The sequence below is a fragment of the Elephas maximus genome, chromosome X (genome assembly GCF_024166365.1).
Source record: "Elephas maximus indicus isolate mEleMax1 chromosome X, mEleMax1 primary haplotype, whole genome shotgun sequence".
Taxonomy (NCBI): Eukaryota; Metazoa; Chordata; class Mammalia; order Proboscidea; family Elephantidae; genus Elephas; species Elephas maximus.
Genome location: NC_064846.1, coordinates 165,970,494 through 165,996,570, shown reverse-complemented (window position 1 = coordinate 165,996,570; position 26,077 = coordinate 165,970,494). Strand labels below are relative to the sequence as shown.

Below are 26,077 nucleotides of genomic sequence, written 5' to 3'. Positions count from 1 at the left end.
TGGTTAAGTGCTCAGCTGCTAATCGAAAGGTCAGAGGTTCAAACCCATCAGCTGCTCCTCAGAAGAAAGATGTGGCAGTCTGCTTCGGTAAAGATTACAGCCTTGGAAACCCTGTGGGGCAGTTCACTTTGTCCTATTGGGTTGATGTGAGTCGAAATCAACTCAAAGGCAATGTTGTTGGTTTTTTTTTTTTAATATCAATGAAGGAAGTCCTTAAGATTTTTTTTTTTTTAAATGACGAATGTCTGGGCTAGGGAAACTTCTTTTTTTTGCAACCAGGAGTCCTGTCTCCCTCTCCACCCTACCCCTATGCTGGCCTGCACGGCTTGGACAAAGGCTGGCTGATTTGTTTGACAAAACTATCCCCTGGCCCTTCTGATACTTCCCCCACTGCCACCCCTGGTTTAATCAACCTGTGCCCCACCAGCCAGACATTGTCTGACATGAACAGGAACCTTCTGGTAGCCCCCAGGGATTTTCAGCTGAGATACTATGTTCACGCCTTCCCTGTCATTTCACCTATGCAAGTGTGAAGTTATGTGGCTCGCAGAACTTAAACACAATGTTTCTGTTTCTGTAACCTGTGCCTTGTTATACACTTCCTGACATTCCTTAACTCCTGAGAGTTGAAGGGAACAGTTCACTGCTTGTACCCCCTGCATTACGTTCTGTGACTTATACAACCAGCCCCAGATCAGCCCTGTGTCTGGCCCTGGTGTTTTATCAGGAAATGAGCATCTGTCAGCACCTCAGAGCCCATGGAAAACAGCCATAAGTGTTGCCTCAGCTGTGTAACATTAACCTTTGGGAAAGAACCATAAAGGACTGTGCTGTTCCTGGGGAATGTGCAGAAAAGGGCTGTGTGTATGAGCTCACCAAAACCAAAGCCAAACCCAGTGCTGTCAAGTCGATTCCAACTCATAGCGACCCTATAGGACAGAGTAGAACTGCCCATAGAGTTTCCAAGGAGCACCTGGTAGATTTGAACTGCTGACCCTTTGGTTAGCAGCCGTAGCACTTAACCACTACGCCACCAGGGTTTCCACAGAGTAAAACTGCCCCCTAGAGTTTCCAAGGAGTGCCTGGTAGGTTCGAACTGCCAACCCTTTGGTTAGCAGCCGTAGCACTTAACCACTACACCACCAGGGTTTTTTGTATGCGCTCAGAATATCTGTATTGCCATTCAGAGACTTCATGAGGATTGAAAAGGGGTTTCCACAGCACTAAAGAAAATTTTATCAAAGAGAATTCCGGAACCTCAAAACAGCTGAAAGATGATTTTTTAAACAAAGGCCTGAAAACTACGTATGATAAATTATCGTAGATAGGAGTACTTCTAGAGATCTTCTATTTAAAAATTGGCCAAAAGAATGAACTTCTTAGCAAGTCTTTCAGTATCCATTGCTATTGTTGTTGCTGTTAGGTGCAGCTGAATTGCCTCCGACTCATGGCAACCCCATGTGACAGAGCAGAACTGCCTCACAGGGTTTTCTATGGGAGGAGATCACCAGATCCTTCTCCCGTCGAGCTGCTGAGTAGGTTTGAACCACCAACCTTTAGGTTAGCCACCAAGTGGGGCTCCTATTGCTATGGTAGGTTAATTCAAATCGAACTCAGCCAGCACTGCCCAATGGAACTTGGACACGTCTGATGGAATACAGCTGCACTGCCCAACACAGGATCCGCTAGCCACACGCGGCTATCGAGAACTTAACATTTGGCTACTGTGACTGAGGAACTGATTTTCAATTATAACTAAATGTCGATAGTCACATGTGATTACAGGCAGTGCCCGGGTTACGAACAAGATCTGTTCCGAAGTCTGTCTTTACGCTGAATTTGTAGGTTAGTCAGAACTGGTACATACAGTTCTTACTTTGCGTCAGTTAGTCAAATGTTTGTCTTAGTATATAGTATGTATTTTATCTTTCTATGCATATAGAACACTTTAAAAACTCTTCCAAACCGCACAATGTTTTCATGAGCATCACAAAGTAGTGGGTACATTCATTATTATGAACCACTGTACATATTTAACTCAAATTTTTAATATAATAGGCTTTATGGCAGTCCACTCTTAGGAGTTGTCCGTAAATCAGATGTTCGTAACCCAAGGATTCCCTGTACTGTGGTAGACAGAGCAGGACTGTACAATAATTACAGTCTGCCTCTTAAATGATTTTTTTTTCCTCCTCACCAGAGGAAAATCTGTTTTTATTTTTTACACTTTTGACTAATTTCTATTTTTTTCATTCAGTGCACAGTCCATGAAAAATAGGTTAAAACACCCCCTCCCCAAGTCTTTAATAAATGGTGTTGGAACAACTGGATTTTCACATAAGAATGAAGCTGGACTCATATACACAAAAATTAACTCAAAATGGATTAAGGACCTAAATGTGAGAAAACCATAAAATCTTAGAAGAAAACATAGGGGTAATGCTTTGGGACCTAGTTTTTAACAATGGATTCTTGCATGACACCAAAAGCATGGGCAGCAAAAGACAAAGTAGGAAAATTGGACAACATACTTTGGGTGCAATTGTTTTGACAAACTTCAGTTATTTTAATAATTAAGTGTTCTAAATTTTATAACCAAGAAAGTATTCCTCCTGGGCCACTGTTTAAAACTAGGGATTGTTGCTATAGACACCTGCAGTACTTCATATTTTTAAGTGGGTGTTCCCAAGAGGGGGCAAGAGTACTCAAAAAAGGAACCACAAAAGTAACAATGGGAAAAGAAGAGAAATACCAGTAAGTGAAAATTACACTGACGTTTACAGTAGCAAACATTTTAACCCTGCAGGATTTTCAAGGATGGGGAGAAAGAGAAAAACAGCCCTGACAGCTATGTGCTGGCTGGGTACTCACAGGACCTTGGCATTGCTACGAACTGGCTGGGTGCTCATAGTTGGGCCTTTGTGTTCTCCTGTTGAAAATAAATAATTTCACAGAACACAAACATCAGAAAAATCCACTCTCTGACTGTGATGGATCAAGACAAAAACAAGACTCTTCTGTAATTGTGCGTGAATACAGAACTAGCATGAACATTGTTCAAATCACAAAAATGACCAAACATCCTCCTATCCTGCCCAATATGACCACTGCTGCTGCTTTACTAGTTACAGTTTTAGTCTTGGTCTACTCTTCCTACTTCTAGTTAAGATTATGTTACTCTTTTTGATATAGGACCCAATAGATGGGTCCTGTTCAAAAGGAAGAAAAGCACAGAACTTCAAACTCAGATGGAAACCAGACTTACTGGATCCATTGAGACTGGAGGATCCCCCAAATCTGCCTGGAAATAATCTTTAAAACTTGATGCAACACTATCCCATGAAGCCATCGTTACAGTGAACAGTTTAGCCCGATTAGTAAAAAGTTTTGCCTCGAGCATAGCACTCTTGTAAAGAATTATCTGAGTGTAAACTGACAAGAGTTAACCTAAAGCACAGATGAGAACTTTAAGGGGCAGAGTCTAAATTAATGGTGATGAAACAATATGAGTAGAGATAGTGAGAATGGTGACACAATGTGAAGTATGTAACCACTAATGCCCTGTTCCTGTAGAAACTGTGAATGTTTGGTTGTGTATGTTGCCACCAAAAATAATTTTTTTTAAATCATTACTCATAGAATCACCCTGCTTCCTGACAGCATCCAATCCAGAGAAAAGCCCTACTTCCTGGAATCTTTCCCCAAATTACCTTATAGGAGGGGATCAGCAGAGGAGGCTGCCGCATTCCCTGCTTCAACCATCACTTTGGTTTTACTCTCCCCTTGCAGGGCAAAAAATCTGCACAGGTGAGGAGTCTGGGATGCACATGGCTACTTAATAAATGTCTACTATTTTCACATTGACTTTTCATGCTGCTGTTCTTGTTAGTTGTCATCGAGTTGGCTCCGACTCAACAGAATGAAAAAGTTGCCTGGTCCTGTACCATCTTCATGGTCATAAGTTTTGCTATCCGTAAGGTTTTCTTTGGCTAATTTTCAAGTCGATTGCCAGGCCTTTCTTCCTAGTCTTAGTCTGGAAGCGCCACTGAAACCAGTCCACCATGGAGACCCTGGTGGTATTTGGAATACCAGTGGCATAGCCTCCAGCATCACAGCAACACACAAGCCACCACAGTACAACAAACTCACAGACGGGTGGTGGCATTCATGCTGGGGTGCAATAAATTCTAGTTGAATTAACCACTGCGTTAAATAAAAAGGTAATTCACAATTATGTCCAAAGTTATACCAACGGCTGAGCACTGTCTTGACTGGAAGGACAAAGGGTAAGTTTTAGGCTACATCAACACATTTGCTGCTAAAAAAAAAAAAAAAATCAGCGTGGCTATTTTCTTAAAATTCGCTGAGCGATGGAACGCCAGCCAGCTGCCGAGAGGCGGCCCCTCTACCTCCCATCCCTCTGCGCAGGCGCCATTTCCTAGCACGCACGCGCGTGTTCCCCGCTCCGCGAGCTTGGAATGGTTGACCCTTTGTTGGTCCCGCCCCGCCCGTAGTGGAGAACGGAAGTTGTTTCGGGACGCCGTGATCTCTGAGTGCCCCCGGGCTTCACCTGCACTTTTTGGTGAGCTGCGCCCCAGGTCCTTGGGGCCTCTTCTCCGCAAAACGGCGAGCCCTGGTTTCCCGTGGAAGCCCACCCTCCCTCCCCGTTCGGGGCGGCTCTTCGGGGCGCCCTGGGTCGGGTAGGCCCAAAGGTGCCCCCTCTCTTGTCCTCTCTCCTCCAGCGGAAGTCGCCGAAGTGGGCAGAACCTTCGAGGCCGCTGCTGCTTGTGCGCCAGTTGCTTGCTGCGAGCGTTCCCTTCGGGCCGCAAGTGTTTAAACGCCACCCACCGGAACCCAAACCGGCGCTTGACCAGGCTCTTGGGCTGGTCAGTTTCCCTCGTTTTGCCTAACTAGTGATCAGCATAAGGTGAAAGGGCCCTAGTGCAGTGTTGAGCGGCTATTCAGAAAGTGCAACGATCCTACCAACAGTTGGCATCATTTCTGTCCTAAGAGGGAGGGGCTTCCTCTACCCCGACTCCCCCAAACCTGAAGAGGTGTGTGGGATAGGGCTAGAAACTTAAAATTGTCTTTAGATCTCAAATTAGGTTACTGCTGATTTTTTCACCAGCTTCTGGAAATGTCTTTCCATTTCATCTTTCCCCCGCTTCTCAGGGTTAGGCAGTTTTAGTGTAGATCTGTGCACCTTGCCCATACAATGTTAGTTGAAATTCGCCAACTTTTTTATGTATTCCTTCAACAAGGGCCTGCTTTTGCTGGCACTATATAAACTTTTTGATATGGAGAAGCTAGGAGTATAGTTGTGTGTCTAATCATCTGTATTAGTATTTGCTCTAGAGCTGTACTGTTCAAAAAGGTAGCCGCTAACAACCATATTGAGCGCTTGAACTGTGGCTAGTCTGAATTGAGATGTGCTGTAAGCAGCGAATTTTAGAGAATTAGTAAGAAAAAAAGAATGCAAAATATCTCAGTAACTTGTTTCTGTTGGTTGCATGTTGAAAGGGCAGTATTTTGGTACAGTTAAGTAAAATGAATTGATTTCACCTGTTTGCTTTTCTTTTTGAATGTGGCTGCTATAAATTTTAAATTCTATACGTGGTTTACGTTATATTGTTTGGGCAGCACTGCTCTAGAAAAGAGTCAGCAAACTATGACTTGTGGGCCTAATCCAGCCTGCCTGTTTTTATAAGTGAAATTTTATTGGAACACAGCCACAGCCATTCCTTTAAGTGTTGTCTGTGGCTGCTGTTCCTGCTACAAGAACAGAGTTGAAGAGTCCCTACAGAGATTGTATGGCCCGCAAAGCCTAAAATTATTCACCAACTGGCCTTATACAAAAAAAATTTGCTGATCCCCTGCTCTAGGACAATGCCTGCTATGTTAGATACTTTTCAACATTATCATCGTAGACCAGTGTACTTGTTAGAAGGAGCCCTGGTCGCGCAGCAGTGAAGTGCTTGGCTGCTAACCGGAAGGCTGGCGGTTCGAATCCACCAGCTACTCTGAGAGAGAAAGATGTGGCAGCCTGCTCCTATAAAGTTTATAACCTTGGAAACCCTACGGGGCAGTTCTGCTCTGTCCTGTAGGGTCGCTATGACTTGGAATTGACTCGACGGCAACAGGGTATGTAGGTTTATAATGTTGTACTTGTCAGTCAGGCTTACTGTGTGACAGGCATAGTTCTAAGCACTTTATAAGGATTTTTTAATTCTCATATTTATCCTAGGACATTGGATTTTTCCCCGTTTTGTAGATAAGGAAATTGAAGTACAGGGTGGCCAAGAAACGTCCCCAAGAAGTGAGGTTGCTCAACACCCCTCACTTCCGAGAACTGTACTTCCCTGACCATCTTTATCCCCAAAGGACTCGACTCCTCTGAGAGCCCACTTGGTCAGCCCTCAATAGGCTGCGTTACTCCATGATCTTTTGCAGTAGAACTGAGATGGAGTCGGTCTCCCATGAAAGAAACGGGTACAGAGCTCAGGTGCAATGAGAACAAGCAAGCTGGCCTGTAGTGAAAGGGAATGAAGCTGGCAAGCAGAGGGGAGAACATCCCAGATGCTTTTTACTCATTTACCAAAAAATATTTGTTGAGGAATAGAAAGCACTGACCAGCTATCTGCCAGGTGTGTATTGGTGATTAAAACAGAGGTGATTTCTTCTCTTATGGTTCCAGCCTTGTGGGGAGGACAGACGCTAAATAATTAAACATGATTAAAGAAAAAAAAAAGTGGCCGTTGAGTCAACTCCGACTCATGGTGACTCCATGTGTATCAGAGTAGAACTGTGCTCCATAGGCTTTTCAATGACTGATTTTTCAGAAGTAGATCACCAGGCCGTTCTGAGGCGCCTCCAGCCTTTCAGTTAGCAGCCAGGCGCATTAACTGAAACAGTGTATCTGTCTTGGAGAGTTATTGTCAGGATTGAGATGACATTATATGAGTGTGTGTGGCACATGGAGTTGCTCAAGAAATGTACATTGCCTTTCATTGTTACCAAAAACCAAACCCGTTGCTGTCAAGTCGATTCCAACTCATCATGACCCTATATAGGACACAATAGAACTACCCCGTAGGGTTTCCAACACTGTAATCTTTACGGGAGCAGACTCCTGCAGAGTAGCTGGTGAGCTCAAACCACCAGCCTTTTGGTTAGCAGCTGAACACTTAACCACTGTGCTACTGTTAAGAGGTAAATTTCTTAAAAGAATGAGTATTGGAAATCGAGTGTACCATTATACTTCAAACAGTTACAATCACCTGTTGTAATTTGTAGAGACAGTTCTGAGGTGAGTTGTACACAGTGGGTGTTGTTCATATTTTCTGAAATCAGAGACTCTCGGTTCAGTCCAGGACCAGGAATGGAGATGTCTTTGGGACTGATGGTGGCCTCATTGGGAGAGGCTTGCTGCAGGAGGGGAGGGGAGGGCTGTGTGTGTGTATGCATGCAGCAATGGTGTCCACTCTGGTTGAAGTTGGAATCACCTAGAGAGCTTGAACACTTGAGTGTTGAACACTCGAGAGCTTGAATATGCAGCCAGGGTTGAGAACCACTGATGGTCAGAGATAGGCCAGGCTCAGGGATCTCCTGGAACTGAGGCACTGAGCTCTGAAATGGATGGCGGCCATCGGGCTCAGAATATCGGGGGAGGCCTTCCATCACACGCCAAGGAGCTTATACTCTAACCTGAGAGTGAGGGGAACCTCCCAAAGGCTTCCAGCAGAGAAATGAGGGAGTATCTTGCTGAGAGTTCTACTAGAGTATGACCCCTCTAACCAAGTGTCATGAATCGGAGTAAAGGCAGCTGGCCAGATGATGGAGAGCCATGATTTAGGGTTCTATGGCCTATGTGTTTACCCTAGCAACCAGGGGTTATCCTTGTGGGAACACCACCTGTGTTGTTGTTGGCCAGTTACTTTTCAGGATTCCTTCCACTAGGCTGTTGGCTCCTGTCTCTGTGCTCAGCCTGTACCCAGTGCCGTCCAGTCGATTCCAACTCATAGCGACCCTAGAGGACAGAGTAGAACTACCCCATAGAGTTTCCAAGGAGCGCCTGGCCAATTCGAACTGCCAACCTTTTGGTTAGCAGCCGTAGCACTTAACCACTACGCCACCAGGGTTTCCGCTCAGCCTGTAGCACATGGTATTGTCCGTTGCTGTGGAGTTGGCTCAAACTCATGGCGACCCCATGTACAACAGATTGAAACATTGCTCAGCCCTGTGTCATCTTCACAATCAGTATGCTCAAGTCCATTGTTGTGGCCGCTGTGCGTTCTGGGTGCCTGCAACCTAGGAGGCCCCATCTTCCTGCACTGTATCACACACTGTTCTGTTGTGATCCATAGGGTTTTCATTGGCTGATTTTTAGAAGTAGATCGCCAAGCCTTTCTTCCTAGTCTTAGTCTGGAAGCTCCCCCTGAAACCTGTCCGCTGTGAGTGACCCTGCTGGTCTCTGAGATACCTGTGGCATAGCTTCCAGCATCATAGCAACATGCAAGCCGCCACAGTACGACACACTGACAGACGGGTGGTGGCCTCTAGCACATACTAAACCAAAACCAAACCAAACCCAGTGCCGTCGAGTTGATTCCGACTCATAGCGACCCTATAGGACAGAGTAGAACCGCCCCATGGAGTTTCCGAGGAGCTCCTGGTGGATTCAAACTGCCGACCCTTTAGTTAGCAGCCGTAGCTGTTAACCATTACACCACCAGGGTTTCCAGCACATACTAGATACATAGTATTTGTTGAATGTACTATTTAGAACTCTAAACTGTATACACAGCTTACATTGTCTTTATGGTCTTTCTCAAAATTTTGCATCCAAGTTGATTATACATCCTACCACCAGGGCTATAAAAAGCTTTATATCCACATCATAATCCCCCAGGGGGAATGGAACATTTGACAGGATTTAAATGCTGTTAAAAATTTGGAGGCGAGAGGAATCAAAGGACATAGGAAGAGCCCAGTGCCTTTTAGTTTCTCCCACATGAATACGTTAACTTCTGTAGATTTATATGAGTAAAGAAAAAGGTTGGCTGGTGCTAGCTTTCACCACATTGAAACCTTGAAGCTACAGTTAAAACAGTTCCCCTTCAGAATCCCCTCGAAATTCTGAGCTGGGTTGAGAAATTCTGACCTGAGTTAAATATTGCTTAACGTCCTAGTGGGCACACTATACCTGTCTTTTATTAACCACCTCTCTAACAGCCAGAAATCCCAATCCTGATGGTAATGTATGTAGAATGAATATAAAATGCAGACAGAATGGATATATATTAATGAGCACGAGCTCAAGGGTTTTGAGCAACTTGAAACGTTACCATTGTGACACAATGGCTCGCCTTCCAACACATCGCAAGCTGACAGTTCTGAGATCAAGGTTGAGCAATTGAGGGTGCTTGTTTACTATTGTTTTTTATTTTCTTCTGTGCTATCTTGCCTGTCCTCTATTTACTGAGCCTTTGATTCTTAGGAAGACCTCTTCTGCTGTTTTCACTCTTTAAAGGTGGATCTTTAAAAAGGGGGAAAGAATCACCTTTAAGTGCTGATTCTGGATAATTAGAAAAACAGCCGCTTAAGATCCTGAATTGATGGGCCCACTGAGTGATTGTTGAACTGACTTAAAAACCCGACTGCCCAGGTTTTCTGCATTCCAGCTCCCCCTGGTGGTCAAAATGCCAGACTCGGAATGGAGAAGGCGCGTACTAGTCTTTCAGCAGGGAAATGCCAATCTGCACCATGCTGTTGTCTTCAGGGCTCCTGAGCTCTGTGTATCTTGAGACAGGGTTTGAGGGGAGATTCCACTGTTTTAGATTCAGCTATAGATTTTTGAGAAAAATGTGAATGCTAATCTCAATGCAAAGCCACAGGTGATGTAGCACCTTGAAGAGACAATCTGCTGATTCCAGACGGAAGATAAAAGATTGATCCTTTTACTGTACCATTTTTCAGTAGGCAAATATTTTAAGTATATGTTTTTTATCATGAAATTATATTAGACTAATAACTTCTGATTCTGCAAATAATATATGCTCGTTGTAGAAAATACAGAAAAGAATAAAAGAGCAAATAAAAATCACCTAACATCTTACCATTCAGAAAATACTACTGTTTATAAAATTCGTGTGTCTCTTTTTAGCCTTATCTCTTTACGTGTAATTTTATATAAAATTCAGATCAGACTTTATATGGTTTTCTTTTAAATAACAGCTTTATTGAGATAATTCACATACAATTCAATTCATCTATTTAAAGTATACAATTCATTTTTTTTTTTTTTTTGGTATTTTCAGATTTTTACCAACCTCCCTCCCCAAAAAAACTTACACACATTAGCAGCCATTCCCTTTTTCTCCCACTTCACTGTCTCCCTCCTCCCCCCAGCATCACTAATCTACTTTCTGTATTAATACCTATTCTAGATGTTTTATGTAACTATGAATGAATAATTTCTTTTATAAGGATCAGCACAAAGCTGGTTCTTTTGAGGCGGAGGTTAAAGATGTCCCAAATGTCTAACTTCTCCAAGCTGCTGTCCCACTCCATCATCTCTAACACCAGCTACTCCCCCTCCCCTCAGTACTCTTCTTGCCTTCTTTGGGTTCCATAATTCGCTGCAACATCTTACAGGACTCACAAACTGTACTAATGATTATGGAGTTTATTAGGGAAGTAACAGGTTACAATTCAGGATCAGGATCAGCTTGCCCTGCTGCCACCGGGCCCTGGTCCTTGCCGCTCCTGCCACTGCCGCTCTCATCACACCTTGTCTCATCATCTTCACTGTTGCAATCCCTTTTTCTCTCTCCATGTCTCTGTCTCAACCCTCTGGGGAGCTGGTTATATAGCAAGCTCCTTATCAATTTCAAGGCATTCCCAGCCCCCTCGCCCAGCAAAACCACAAACTGACCAATCCCCTACAAGGGCTCCATGTACCCTATTTGCATAGTCCCACCCTTGCAAAAAGTTCCATGCACCTTATTAGCATTAGCAAAAACTGCCCAATGCACTTGGTGGGCCACAAGTACCTTATTTGCAGAGTCCCACCCAGTCATTTTCTGGAAGTTACATGACCATGGCTAGACGGGTGATATAAAAGCAATCCATCACACCGCAAAATGGAATCATGCAATATGTGTTCTTGTGTGACTGGCTTCTTTAATTTAGCATCATGTTTTCAGAGTTCACCTATGTTGTAACATGTATCAGTACTTCATTTTTTTATGGGTAAATATTTCATTGCATGGAGAGACCACATTTTGTTTACCCATTCATCCACTGATAGACATCTGGGTGTTTCCATTTTTTGGCTATAATCAATAATGCTGCTGTGAACATTCATGTGGAAGTTTTTTTGTGGACATGTGTTTCCAGTTCTTCTGGGTGTATACTCAGGAGTAGAATTGCTGGGTCATATGGCATCTCTGTGTTAGCCTTTTGTCGATATTGTTTTCCATCCTGCTGCTTTTCACTTAATGTTATGTTCTGACCATTTTCCCATGTTATTAACTATTCTTAAAAAACTTGATTTTAAATGGTTGTATTATTATATCATCCTAAAAGAAGATGGAAGGAATACAGAGTCATTATACCAAAAAACATTAGTCGATATTCAACCATTTCAACAGGTGGCATATGATCAGGAACTGACGGTACTGAAGGAAGAAGTCCAAGCTGCTCTGAAGGCACTGGCGAAAAACAAGGCTCCAGGTATTGATGGAATATCAATTGAGATGTTTCAACAAACAGATTCAGCGCTGGAGGTGCTCGCTCGTCTATGTCAACAAATATGGAAGACAGCTTCCTGGCCAACTGATTGGAAGAGATCCATATTTATGTCCATTCCCAAGAAAGGTGATCCAACCAAATGTGGAAATTATAGAACAATATGATTAATATCACACCCAAGCAAAATTTTGCTGAAGATCATTCAAAAATGGCCGCAGCAGTATATCGACAGGGAACTGCCAGAAATTCAGGCCGATTTCAGAAGAGGACATGGAACCAGGGATATCATTGCTGATGTCAGATGGATCCTGGCTGAAAGCAGAGAATACCACAGGGACGTTTACCTGTGTTTTATTGATTACGCAAAGGCATTTGACTGTGTGGATCATAACAAACTATGGATAACACTGAGAAGAATGGGAATTCCAGAACACTTAATTGTGCTCATGAGGAACCTTTACATAGATCAAGAGGCAGTTGTTCAGACAGAACAAGGGGATACTGATTGGTTTAAAGTCAGGAAAGGTGTGCGTCAGGGTTGTATTCTTTCACCATACCTATTTAATCTGTATGCTGAACAAATAATAAGAGAAGCTGGACTATATGAAAAAGAACAGGGCATCAAGATTGGAGGAAGACTTACTAACAACCTGCATTATGCAGATGACACAACCTTGCTTGCTGAAAGTGAAGAGGACTTGAAGCACTTACTAATGAAGATCAAAGACCACACCCTTGAGTGTGGATTACAGCTCAACATAAAGAAAACAATGAGCAACATCATGATAAATGGAGAAAAGATTGAAGTTGTCAAGGATTTCATTTGACTTGGATCCACAATCAACAGCCATGGAAGCAGCAGTCAAGAAATCAAAAGACACATTGCATTGGGCAAATCTGCTGCAAAGGACCTCTTCAAAGTACTGAAGAGCAAAGATGTCACCCTGAAGACTAAGGGGCGCCTGACCCAAGCCATGGTATTTTCCATCACATCATATGCATGCGAAAGCTGGACAATGATTAAGGAAGACTGAAGAAGAGTTGACGCCTTTGAATTGTGGTGTTGGTGAAGAATATTGAATATACCATGGAGTGCCAAAAGAAGGAATAAATCTGTCTTGGAAGAAGTGCGGCCAGAATGCTCCTTAGAGGCAAGGATGGTGATACTGTGTCTTACATACTTTGGACATGTTGTCAGGAGGGATCAGTCCCTGGAGAAGGACATCATGCTTGGCAGAGCACAGGGTCAGCGGAAAAGAGGAAGACCCTTAACGAGGTGGATCAACACAGTGGCTGTAACAATGAGCTCAAGCATAATAACGATTGTAAGGATGGCATGGGACCGGGCGGTGTTTCATTGTGTTGTGCATAGGGTTGCTATGAGTTGAAACCGACTCGATGGCACCTAACAACAACAACAACAGGAGTGTGCCACAGTTTTTTAATCATTCTCCTGTTTGGGAAACTTTCTATTGTTTCTCAGTTTAAAGAAAATTCTTACATATACAGCTTCTATATCTCTAATCTCTTTAAAGTAAATTCACAGATGTCAGATTACTGTCATAGTTATCTAGAACTGCTATAACAAATACCACAAGTGGGTGGCTTTAACAAACAAAAATTTATTTTCTCACAGTTTAGGAGACTGGAGGTCTGCATTCAGGGTACTGGCTCTAGGTGAAAGTCTCTCTGTTGGCTCTGGAGGAAGGCCCTTGTCTCTTTGAACTTCTGCTCCTGGGCAGTCTCCATGGGGCTTGGCATCTCTCTTCCCCCATCTCTGCTGCTTTCACTTTCTTGCTTAATCTCTTATATGTCAAAATAGATTGATTTAAGACACACCCTACACTAATACCACCTCATTAACATAACAAAGACAACCCATTCCTAAGTGGGATTATAACCATAAGCATGGAGCTTAGGATTTACAACACATATTTTGGGGGGGACACAATTCAACCCATAACATTCCACCCTTCGGCCCCCCCAAATTCATGTCCTTGCCACATGCAAAACACATTCACTCCATCACATTGTGCAAAAGCCAGACACATGGCCGTCGAGTTGATTCCGACTCAGTGATCAACTCCAAGTCCAAATTCCATCCTCGGGCAAAATTCCTCTTCAGCTGTGAACATATAAAATCTAGAATGCAAGTTATCTGCTTCCAAAGTACAGTGATGGAACAGTCACAAGGATTTTCCCTCCAGGGATTTGGACGGAAAAATAGATTGGTTCGAAAAAGTAAATATTTGTCTGCCCAGGGTAAGATTCACACAGATGTAGCCACCCAGCAAATTTTGACAGTTAAGAGTTAATGACACCCTGGATGGTGCCTGGCTACCACTACTGAACATTTTGATCAAAGATTCTAAAGAAGAATCCTAATCAAAGGGGGGGAAATACAGAATAATTTCAAATTCTCCTGGAATCCAGACTTTCTGGAGCCATGGGGGCTGGATAAATTCCTGAAACTATTACCCTGAGATAATCTTTAAACCTTAAACCAAAAATATCCCCTGAAGTATTCTTAGTACCAAACAATAGCTTACGTAGAGCATTGTGCTCTTTTAAAGAAAGAACTATGTATATGGGATCAAATTGACAAGAGCAGCTGGAAAGATTAAATAGGAAACTTAGGGGGCAGTGAGTTTATGTTATTGGGGGAAGAGCAACTCAGAAAAGGAGGGTGAGAATGGTTGCACAGCTCAATGTAATCAATGTCACTGAAATACATGTAGAAATTGTTGAATTTGTGTGTGTTCTGTGTATATCCTCAACAACAACAACAAAAATAAAATTATTATTTTTTAAGTTAATGACACCAAACTCTGGCTTAAGGACCTGTTAGTCCAAAGTTGTAACCTTTTACCATGTGCTTAAAAAAAATTTTTTTTTTTCAGAAGACTGATGTCATCATGCGCTGGCCTGTTGACTTTGGGGCTCAGCACTGTGGATATCATGATACCAGGCTCCACAGATTCTTTTCCAGACTTGGTTCCGGCTGACCCCCAGCCTTGAACCTTCATGCTCCTTGAGACTTTAGTGTCCCCTTTTTGCTCTGTTCCTCATTCTTTCATATTAAGAAAAATACTAGGTAAAGATGATAAAATCAGCAAGTAGTTCAGTTAAGTAGCTGAATGTGGGAAAAATCTGCCCAGCATTGCTCAGCATCACCACATTGATGCTGACACGGCATGACTGTATCCCCATCACGGTCACTAACATCTGTCCACATTAACTGACTCATCTTGATCTAGAAGGATCACTGCTTGGTAACGTTGGAGATGGGAAGCTTATAACCCATCATCCAACAAGCCTCTTCTAAGCCAATGGGAGTACAGAAGCTCTTTGTGGTGCTGCTTTTTGTGTTTTTATTGTGGTAAAAATACATATAACCAAACAGATGGCAATTCCACAATCTTTACATGAACACTTCAGTGACATTGACTCCTTTCGTCATGTTGTGCCGCCACTGCCACTATCCTATTCCAAATTATTCCAGGACCATTAACAAAAACTCAATGCCCCCTAAGCAGTGACTCACCTTTCCCCTTTCCTTCCACCCCTGGTAACCACTAATAAACTTTGGTCTCTATGCCTTTGCCTATTTAGATATTTCTTGTAAGTAGGATGATATAGTATTTGTCCATTTGTGCCTGGCTTATTTCACTCAGCATAATTTTTTTTACTAACTTTTATTGAGCTTCAAGTGAACGTTTACAAATCAAGTCAAACTGTCACATATAAGTTTATATACACCTTACTCTGTACTCCCACTTGCTCTCCCCCTAATGAGCCAGCCCTTCCAGTCTCTCCTTTCATGACAATTTTGCCAGCTTCCAACTCTCTTTATCCTCCCATCCCCCCTTCAGACAGGAGATGCCAACACAGTCTCAAGTGTCCACCTGATACAGATAGCTCACTCTTCATCAGCACCTCTCTGCTACCCACTGTCCAGTCCCTTTCATGTCTGATGAGTTGTCTTCGGGAATGGTTCCTGTCCTGGGCCAACAGAAGGTTTGGGGACCATGACCGCCGGGGTTCCTCTAGTCTCAGTCAGACCATTAAGTCTGGTCTTTTTGTGAGAATTTGGGGTCTGCATCCCACTGATCTCCTGCTCCCTCAGGGGTTCTCTGTTGTGCTCCCTGTCAGGGCAGTCATCGGTTGTGGCCAGGCACCAACTAGTTCTTCTGGTCTCAGGAGGATGTAGGTCTCTGGTTCATGTGGCCCTTTCTGTCTCTTGGGCTCTTAGTTATCGTGTGACCTTGGTGTTCTTCATTCTCCTTTGATCCAGGTGGGTTGAGACCAATTGATGCATCTTAGATGGCCACTTGTTAGCATTTAAGACCCCAGACGCCACATTTCGAAGTGGGATGCAGAATGTTTTCGTAATAGAATTATTTTGCCAATTGACTTAGAAGTCCCCTTAAACCATAGTCCCCAAACCCCCGCCCTTGCTCCGCTGACCTTTGAAGCCTTCAGTTTATCCCAGAAACTTCTTTGCTTTTGGTCCAGTCCAGTTGAGCTGACCTTCCATGTATTGAGTGTTGTCCTTCCCTTCACCTAAAGCAGTTCTTATCTACTAACTAATCAGTAAAAAACCCTCTCTCACCCTCCCTCCCCTCCTCGTAACCACAAAAGTATGTGTTCTCATCCCCGAAGACAACTCATCAGACATGAAAGGGACTGGACAGTGGGTAGGAGAGAGATGCTGATGAAGAGTGAGCTAATTATATCAGGTGGACACTTGAGACTGTGTTGGCATCTCCTGTCAGGAGGGGGGATGGGAGGATAGAGAGAGTTGGAAGCTGGCAAAATTGTCACGAAAGGAGAGACTGGAAGGGCTGACTCATTAGGGGGAGAGCAAGTGGGAGTACGGAGTAAGATGTATATAAACTTATATGTGACAATCTGACTTGATTTGTAAACGTTCACTTGAAGCTCAATAAAAGTTAATTAAAAAAAAAGTATGTGTTCTTCTCAGTTTATACTATTTCTCAAGATCTCGTAATAGTGGTCTTACACAATATTTGTCCTTTTGCCTCTGACTAATTTCACTCAGCATAATGCCTTCCAGGTTCCTCCATGTTATGAAATGTTTCACAGATTCGTCACTGTTCTTTATCGATGCGTAGTATTCCATTGTGTGAATATACCACAATTTATTTATCCATTCATCCGTTGATGGACACCTTGGTTCCTTCCAGCTTTTTGCTATTGTAAACAGAGACTCAACATAATGTTTTAAAGGTTCATCCGTGTTATCACATATATCAGGACTTTTATATATTTTTATGGCTGAGTAATTGCTTTTTTCATTTTTTTACTACCGTTGTAACCGAACTCCACTCGGGTTCTTGTCCTATGTAATTAGCCAGTTGCAATAAGATGGACACTAATTGCAAGGGAAACAAAGTGGCAAGTTTATTGTCTGTGCATACAAGGAGCACATGGGGTCTGGTGACCTTAAGGCCATGTGCTTGCCAGTCTAAGGGACTGGGGAGCTTTTTGTGTCCAGTGGCCTTGGGGGTTGGGCTTGGTACCCGGAACTTTCTGCCTTTAGCCCTCCCATGCCCATATTTGGGGGTCTGGATATTAAATCATCTTCTGTCGGATGTGCGTGTAGTGGGACCCCTCGCTTCAAAAATGGAATCGGGTGAAATCATGGGCTGAGAAGTATCGTTCCTTCCGGTGACAATCGGGTCCGGGGGTCGGTTGAAGGACGTGATCTCTTCAATCTGCGCATGCTTCAAGGTGTAGCTCAGGCTAGTTCAGTGGATGGAGCCACTACCTGCTGCGACTTCCTGAAAAATGTTTCTCAAAATAAGCTTGTGGTTAGCAAGACAAAGAAAGGGCCAGGGGAAGGGGTGTTGATCGGGGTTTTCACTGTGACTGGAACTTTTGCAACTAGGAGCACACCACATTTCAGATTCCATTTTCTAACATGCTGGAACCTTTTATATTATACAACTTTCAGAAAACACTGTGGAGGTAGCAGGCAGAAAGTGCTGTTTTGTTATCAGGAAGCTGGCTGGCCAAAGCAAGCCTCAGAAAACTGAAACTTCTTTTCCCTTTTCTTTGCAGCTGTAAGGATGTCTGCCAAGAACCAGATAGCTGCCAGAGCTGCACTTATTGAGCAACTCATAGCTAAGAGGAATTTTGAGGATATTGGCAACCACCTGACTGAACTAGAAATGATTCATGTGACTAAGGAGCATCTCCAGGAAACAGATGTGGTCAGAGTTGTGTACAGAGTCCTCAAACACTGCCCCACGGTGACTTTGAAGAAGAAAGCCAAGTGTCTGCTGTCAAAGTGGAGAGCACTTTATAGGATGACTCACTGCAAGCCAATAGACAACCCTCAGTTAACTCCCATGAGTGGTAATAAGGAAGAGAACTCAGGACATTCTCATGACCCAAGTCAAGATGAGATCATGGACGTCTCTAGTTCTAATCCTTGGCCATCATTCCAAGATGTTGCGGAAGCCATTGAAATGATCGTGCCAGCAAATAGTGCTGTTCACGTGGTACCTAAGGAAGGGCACTGCAGTGGTTGTGACCTTACACCCACTGGCAAGGAATCCAGTGAGTCGCTGGTTGGTCCCACAACGCCTTTGAGAACCAAAAGCATAGAACTTCTTTACAAAGCTTTAACTAGTTCTTCCACAGATCTGCCAAAAGCTGATTTGTGGCAAAAATTTGCAAGAGAAATTGAAGAGCACATTTTTGCCCTTTATTCGGGAAATCTCAAGAAATATAAAACTTGTATCAGAAGCAAAGTTTCCAATTTGAAGAACCCCAGAAATTCTCATTTGCAACAAAACTTGCTGTCTGGGACCATGTCTCCCAGAGAATTTGCTGCAATGACCGTCCTGGAAATGGCCAACCAGGAGCTGAAGGACCTGAGAGCTGCCTACACAGAATCTTCTATACAGGAACATCGTCTTCCCCAAGAACTCGATGGCACACCAACAAATAAAATCAAATGCAGACGATGTGAGAAATACAACTGCAAGGTCACTGTAATTGCCCGAGGAGCACTTTTCCTTCCAAGTTGGGTGAGGAATTCCAACCCTGATGAACAAATGATGACCTACGTTATTTGTAATGAATGCGGAGAGCAGTGGTACCACAGCAAGTGGGTGTGCTTATAATTGTCAATAAATGTTCTCTTAGCAACACATAACCCAAGTGATGCCTTTTATTTATACAACTCTTTCATGCTTGTTTTTAAAATCTTATACACTAGTCTTAAAACGATCCTAAGAAGAAAGAAAGTAGTTGGCTGATGCTCATACCGCTATTGCCAAAAGTTGATAGTTTGGGGGAAGTGTATGGCAATTTAATTTCCATTGTGTCTTGCAGCCATTTGTTGTTAGCTGCCCTGACCCTTGACTCATGGCATCCCCACGCACAGTGAAACAAAATCCCAACCCATGATGGATTGGGGATTGGATCGTTAGCATCCGTAGGGTTGCAAAGGAAGTGCATTGGCTGGGAATTGAAACCAGGTCTCTGGCTTCTACATGAGAATTCTACCACTGAACCACCAGTGCCCCCAATTTGCAGGCATTTAGTGTCTTTCTATTCAGAGTATGGTGGGGGACCAACAGCTCAACACAGGAGCCTGTTAGAAATGCAGGTTCTCAGCCTGCACACTATTGAATCAAAATCTGCATTTTGGCAGGATCTCCCCCTCCTTCCCCCGCCCCCAGGACCCTGTTCATTCTAGTCGGAGAAGCTCTGCTTGAGCAAGAGGCCTATTGTTTACAGCAATGGCTGCTTATTAGAATCACCTGGGAGCGGCAACAATCCGCAGGCTGATTCCAAGGCCCCACCCTAGAGCAATTATCTGAATCTTCCAGATGGGGCCTAGGTGTCAACTTTTTTTTTTTTAATTCCTTGAGTTATTTTAAGATGCAGCCAGGGTTGAGAAGTACTGATAAATAGGCTCTCACCAGATGCGTTTTACAGCTCTGGAAGGAGGGTGTTATTCTGTACACTTTACAGGTGAGGAAATAAGTCCACAGAGGTGCTGTGACTTGAGCAAGCTAAAAAAAAAAAAAAAACCCAAACCCACACGACCTTAAATAGCCCTCCTCAAACTAATCCCAGAACCTCTTTACAAAGAAGTTTTTTACAAAGCTTTAATGAGTTCTTCCACAGATCTGCCAAAAACTGATTTGTGGCAAAAATTTATGTAGTGAAATGAGTTCCTTTATGTGGCCTTTTGCTTTGGTTCTTTGGAAAAACAGCTTGAGAGGTTTTTCCTCTAAGCCCTGAGGAGTTACCTTTGCCCTAGTTTTCTACCCTAGGTGGTTTGTCACTTTTGTCCTGGTCCATCACAATTTCCTGGGTAAGTTGTAAACAACTTGGTTTGATGCTTTCTGCCTGGCCCTGGGGTGAAGCCTGTCCTATGATTGGTTGGTACCTTGCAGGGATTGGTCAGTAACAATGCAAATGAGGTGAGTTGCAGCCTAGTCCAGCCTACTATGCAAATGAAGTATCTGTGGCCTAGCAAGAGGGGATTGGTCAGTTTGTAGCCCTGGTGGGAGGGCCATGCCTTGAAATTTATGAGGAGGCGTTTGTATATATATACAGCCAACCCCACGGAGGTTTTGTAGACAGAGGCAAGAAGAGAAGCAGAGGGAAGAAAGAAGCAAAGAGAGAGGAGGCAAGGCTCCTCCTAAGAAGAGATGTACTACTGATCAAGGGCTGTAACACTGAAGACAGTGAGAGGCCCAAGAAGGGGCCCAGTGGCAGAGCTGGTGAAGGGGCTCAGAAGGGGCCCAGTGGCAGAGCCAATGGTGACAGAGGGCAGGGCTGAGAGGAGCCTATCTTCAGTGGGCCTAGAAGAACTGGGAGGGCTGTCCTGCACTGAAGAAGGGAGACCCTGCCTACATGCTTCCTGATCCTGATCCTGAGTTGTACCCTGTTCCTTAATAAACCACTTAACTGTAAGTACGGTTCGTGACTTCTATGAGACGTTGCCCTGAATTGCCAAACCCATATGGGGGAGGGAAGAGTCCTGAGGGGAGGGAGAGTGGCCAGTGTCAGAAACGGATGGTACAGCAGCTCGAAGAATGTGGAATTCTGAGGTATATTTGACCTTTGCCTCATAGAAATTGGCTCCGTGCCGATTCTTACATTTGAAGTTACTTGTACAATTTGGGAGATAAATTGAAGAGCACGTTTTTGCCCATTACTCAAGAAATCTCAAAAAATACAAAACTTATAACAGAAACAAAGTTTCCAATTTGAAGAACCCCAGAAATTCTCATTTGCAACAAAACTTGCTCTCTGGGACCATGTCTCCAAGAGAATTTGCTACAGTGACCGTCCTGGAAATGGCCAACCAGGAGCTGAAGAAAGTTAAAGCTGCCTACACAGAATCTTGTATACAGATTGTGTATTTTTCATATTGTATGTTTTCTTCCTCTAAATTCACTGGGATTGCGTCGATATTGACTTCTGAGATCTGTGAGCCTAAATGAAGAGTGTCTTTGAGCGCTAACATCTGGTGACTAGTGTGTCATTCTTTTCCCTTCTCTTTTCTTACGTCACAAGTCTCCCTAGGACCAAGAATGTCACTCCAATACTCATCCCACAGTTAGAATTATGTTTCAAGTCCTTCTTGCTTAGCTCAAGGAGTTGAGTTGGTTTTTTTTTTTGTTGTTGTTGTTGTTGATATTGTTTGTTTTTCTTTGCACATATCGTGCAGGGCATATAAACTCTTTTGACTATGACATTTGGTTTCTCTTCGGATTCTTCATGTCCTAAAGGGCATGTGTGTTTGGCCTGAAGCGCAAAGCCTGCTCATCAAAATGGGTGTCCGTCTCTCAGAAGAGGCCTACCACTGCAGCCTTTGAGACCACGCACATTCATGGAATGAATGGATTGAAGAGAAATGGCTTGTTTAAGGCCTTTGCAAACAGTGTTTCACCAATTTGTATAATTGCTTAAACATAACCCACCTCTGTGATTACAGCTGAGTTTTTCCTTTAAAAAAAATCCTACAATGTTCATGGTTTTTACAATTTTGAAAAATTTACTTTCACGTTATCTAGAAACCTACTCGTTTTCACCAGTTCTTTTCTCCATTTCTCCTAACTTGTTAGGGCTTTGAAGGCCTATCTCTATGTACACTCTACCTGCTCCATGACAGAATTTCCCCAAAGGTGCAGAACACTGAAATATGTTTTTGTTTTCAAATGATTTTGAAGAAATAGGCTTGTGGCGATCAAGTATAAATACTCTTTTGATATTTTTTCTCAGTGTGGTCTTTCAGTGGCTATGCTGCTTATTGTGATACAACACATTGGTTGTTGTTAGTTGCCATCCACTTGACTCCAACTCATGGTGACCTTATGTATAACAGAATGGAATGTTGCCCAGTCCTGCATCATCTTCATGATCGCTGGTGTGTTTGAGTCCATTGTCATGGCTATTGTGCCAGTGTATCTCATGGAGGGTGTCTTAGTTATCTAGTGTTGCTATAACACAAATACCACAAGTGGATGGCTTTAACAAGCAGAAGTTTATTCTCTCACAGTCTGAGAGACTAGAAGTCCAAATTCAGGACACCAGCTCCAGGGAAGGATTTCTCTCTCTGTTGGCTCTCAGGGAAGGCCCTTGCCATCAATCTTCCCCTAGGTCTAGGATTTTCTCAGCATAAGGACCCCAGGTCCAAAAGACATGCTCTGCTCCTGGCACTACTTTTTTGGTGGTATGAGGTCCTTCTGTCTCTCTGCTCACTTCTCTTTTTTATATTTCAAAAGAGATTGACTCAAGATACAACCTAATATTACAGATTGAGTCCTGCCTCATTAACATAACTGCCTGTAATCCTGCCTCGTTAACATTCTAGAGGTAGGATTTACAGCACAGGAAAATCACGTCAGATGACAAAATGGTGGACAATCACACAATACTGGAAATCATGGCTTAGCCAAGTTGACACACATTTTGGGGGGACACAATTCAATCCATAACAGAGGGTTGCCCTCATTTTCACTGACCCTCTACTTCACCAACCATGATGTCCTTTTCTAGCGATTGGTTTTTCCCGATGATGTGTCCAAAGTAAGTGAGGCGAAGTCTTGCCATCCTTGCTTCTAAGGAACATTTTGGTTGTATTTCTTCAAAGACTGATTTATTCGTTGTTCTGACAGCCCACAGTGTTTTCAATATTCTTTGACAACACTACAATTCAAATGCATCAATTCTTTCTCTGTCTTCCTTTTTCATTGTCCAGCTTCCCCACGCCTGTGAGTCAACATGTTAGTCCTTTAAAATACAGGCAGTCCGCAGGTTAGGAACATTGGACTTAATGGACAACTCCAGCTTGCCCTTTAATGTTATGTAAGTTTGTCCTCACTTTGAAAGGATCAAACCAACCCCCGACTCCAACAAATTCTTCCTCACAATCACCTTCACTTGCTTTTAAGTCACTGAGAAGGCTTTGAGCCTTTTCTTGCACTAAGCCAAACCCTTTACCTGTCAAGTCAATTCCAACTCATAGCAACCCTATAAGACAGAGTAAAACTCTCCCATACGGTTTCCAAGGCTGTAATCTTGAAGGAAGTAGATTGCCACATCTTTTTTCCCCGGAGCAGCTGGTGAGTTTGAACCATCAACCTTTCGATTAGCAGCTGAGCACTTAAACACTGTGACACCAGGGCTTTCACTAAAGTAAGTCTACATAAGAACCGTATTAACTTATGTACACATTCTTAAAGACACGTTTGGAAACATATCTTGTCATAACCCAGGGACTGCCTGTAATTCAGAGAATCTTGCAAAGTCATCTACAACCCTCAAGTTTCACAAAGTGTGGTTTCCTATGACTTGGAATGATCTTCAAAACTATTCAATGGTCATGTAAGAACATAGCACATGAAAACCAAATTCAATTAGTTCATGTCAGTATTTGCTGGGTTTTTCTTTTTTGGTAGAAGTTTTTATTTTTACTTGAGTTTTGCAGATGAATAAAAGCACTTGAAATGGAAATTGCTTCTCTCCCCAAATTTTGGAAGTCTGGGTGGTCTTCCTCATTTTGTATCAATTTTGGTGGTGAATTTTGCAACTAGAGTTAGGAAAATAGTAATCTGGGTTTTTTTCATTCAGTGATGAGACAGCACTATACTTTAAAAGTACCCATAACCATTTTTTCACATCCTACCTTTGGTCCCCCAAAAAGAAAGGGTTTTTCTTTAAAATTACACATGGGGCGAGTAACCTTGAAAATATTATATGGAGTGAAATAGGTCAGTCACAAAAGAGCAAATATCGTATGATCCCACCTATGTGAAGTATCAGAATAGGCAAATGTATAGAGATCAAAGTTTATTGATGGTTACCAGAGGTAAGTTCGAGGGAGTGGGGAGAAAGACACAATGCTTAAGGAGCACTAAGAAGGGTCATGGAAAAAATCAGAAACAGTTAATGGTCGAACAATGTAATGAATATAATTTAATGTCACTGAACTGTACGTATGAAGAGTATAGAAATGACAAATGTTTTGTTACCTATGTATTTACCACAATAAAAAGAATTACATGTGGGGTAAAAATTCACTCCTTAAATACTTAATTTAAAACCACTTTTATAGAAACAGCAAGTGCAAAGGCCCTGAGACAGGAAGGTGCTTGATACAGTCAAGGCAGGGCAAGCGCTCACCAGAGCTAAGGTGCATTGAGCAGGAGGAAGGAGGAGAATGAAGTCAGAAGGGCTGTCGGGTCCACGAGAGGCCTTGTTGGTCATGGTAAGGACTTTAGATTTTTTTCTAAGTATGTCGGGAAGCCACTGAAACTAGGGATTGGTAGTGATTTGGTTGCTATGATATGAATGACATTTAGGAAGGTTCACTCTGGCTGTCATGTTGAGCTAGATGGGGTGGGGGAACAAAGATGGATGCAAGGACACCAGCTAGGTGGCCATTGCAATGGTCCAAATATATAACAGACTTCAAACAAGAGTACACAAAGACTGGTCTCCTTGCATCCATATAGTTGACAAAGTGCTTGTTGATTTTGCACATGGATGTTCCTTAAAATACACCCATCCAAAATTTCCTACCCATGCCACATAATAAAGAATAACAAACAGCACAGAATTTGGCCCAAGTGTAGCCTGGATCCTGGTTGCCATGGTGACCAGAAGTCAGTCTGCAGGGGGTATAACCATTAGTTGTTATGCGTGGAGGTAGAAGGGCTCTTGATGGGTTTTCCCACATCACTCTCTTTTTGCCCATGCTGCTTTTTTTAGATAAAATGTTGAAGACAATCACAGCCCTGTCTCTTCCCTGAGCACTTCCTGTGATGAAAGGCTCCTTTCAGTCCCTATGACCATCTCTAAATACCAGTCAGGAAGCCTGCAGCTGGCCTGCTCCACTGCCTTTGCAGGGGCTGGGCCTCGGAGTTTTTTGGGACAGATTGCTTTGTTATTTATAATGTCCCAGGAAATGCAAATTATTTCACTGAAATATGTCTTTATGTCTCTCAGAGGCACTTACCGTAAGTACCTAGGTTATAGAAGGTGACTTCTTGATTTCAAAAGAGAGCTCCACAATGCAAAGGGAGACCAATGACAATTTTGTATCATGGCATTTGCGTTATTGTTTAAAATTCGGTTTGCAGAGATGTTACCGAGCGTTGTCAGAAAGATCATGCAGTAACGACTGCACCTCGCTTCACACTTTGCCAGGTACTGGGGACGAAGACAGGATCAAGACATGGTCCCAGGCCTAAAGCTCCACAAAATGCCAGGGAAGGGACAGATGAGGTAGCCAACAGTCATTTGACATTATAAGAACTGTGAGAGAGGCACCAACCCAAGTGGCAGGGTGCAGAGGACCCAGGAGGGATCCACTAGCCCAGCCTGGGAGGAGCAGGGGAAGGCTTCACAGAGGCTGCGATCCCAGGGTAAGACTTGAGATGGAGTTAGCTAGGCAGAGGAAGGGAGAAAGGATGTTCCATCATCGTTTTCTAGATTCCTGGCACTTTAGGTGTATTGTATCGTTTAATCATCACAACTACTGTCGTAGTCTCCTAGTGCTGCTGTAACACAAATACCACAAGTGGGTGGCTTTAAAGAACAGAAATTTACTTTCTCACGGTTCTGAAGGCTGTTGATTCCTTCCTTGTGAGTAGCCCTGGGTGTTTCTTGGTGCTTTGCTGATCCTCATGTAACATCTGACTTCCCACCATGTGTGCGTTTTTTGAAATAATTTAATAATCTTTTTTTATCATCTACAACATAATTTATAATCCACTCTTTTTATAATTTTGAAGTGATTAGATTTAGAACTGACCCTTCCCGCACTCGG

At 43.1% G+C, this 26,077-nt stretch overlaps 1 protein-coding gene across 3 annotated transcripts; it reads left to right on the top strand.

The window, feature by feature from the left end:
* The first annotated feature begins 4,441 nt into the window (after window positions 1-4,441).
* TCEANC (transcription elongation factor A N-terminal and central domain containing) lies at window positions 4,442-19,006 on the top strand. Of its 3 annotated transcripts, XM_049872436.1 has the most exons (3): window positions 4,521-4,582; window positions 4,743-4,886; window positions 17,836-19,006. In XM_049872436.1, the coding sequence occupies exon 3, from the start codon at window positions 17,844-17,846 to the stop codon at window positions 18,903-18,905; it is 1,062 nt and encodes a 353-aa protein (XP_049728393.1). In that variant the 5' UTR covers window positions 4,521-4,582; window positions 4,743-4,886; window positions 17,836-17,843; the 3' UTR covers window positions 18,906-19,006. The 3 variants fall into 3 exon arrangements, with proteins under 3 accessions (XP_049728394.1, XP_049728393.1, XP_049728391.1); XM_049872437.1 differs by lacking the exon at window positions 4,743-4,886 and having other exon boundaries at window positions 4,442-4,582; XM_049872434.1 differs by lacking the exon at window positions 4,521-4,582 and having other exon boundaries at window positions 4,670-4,886.
* Window positions 19,007-26,077: the final 7,071 nt, after the last annotated feature.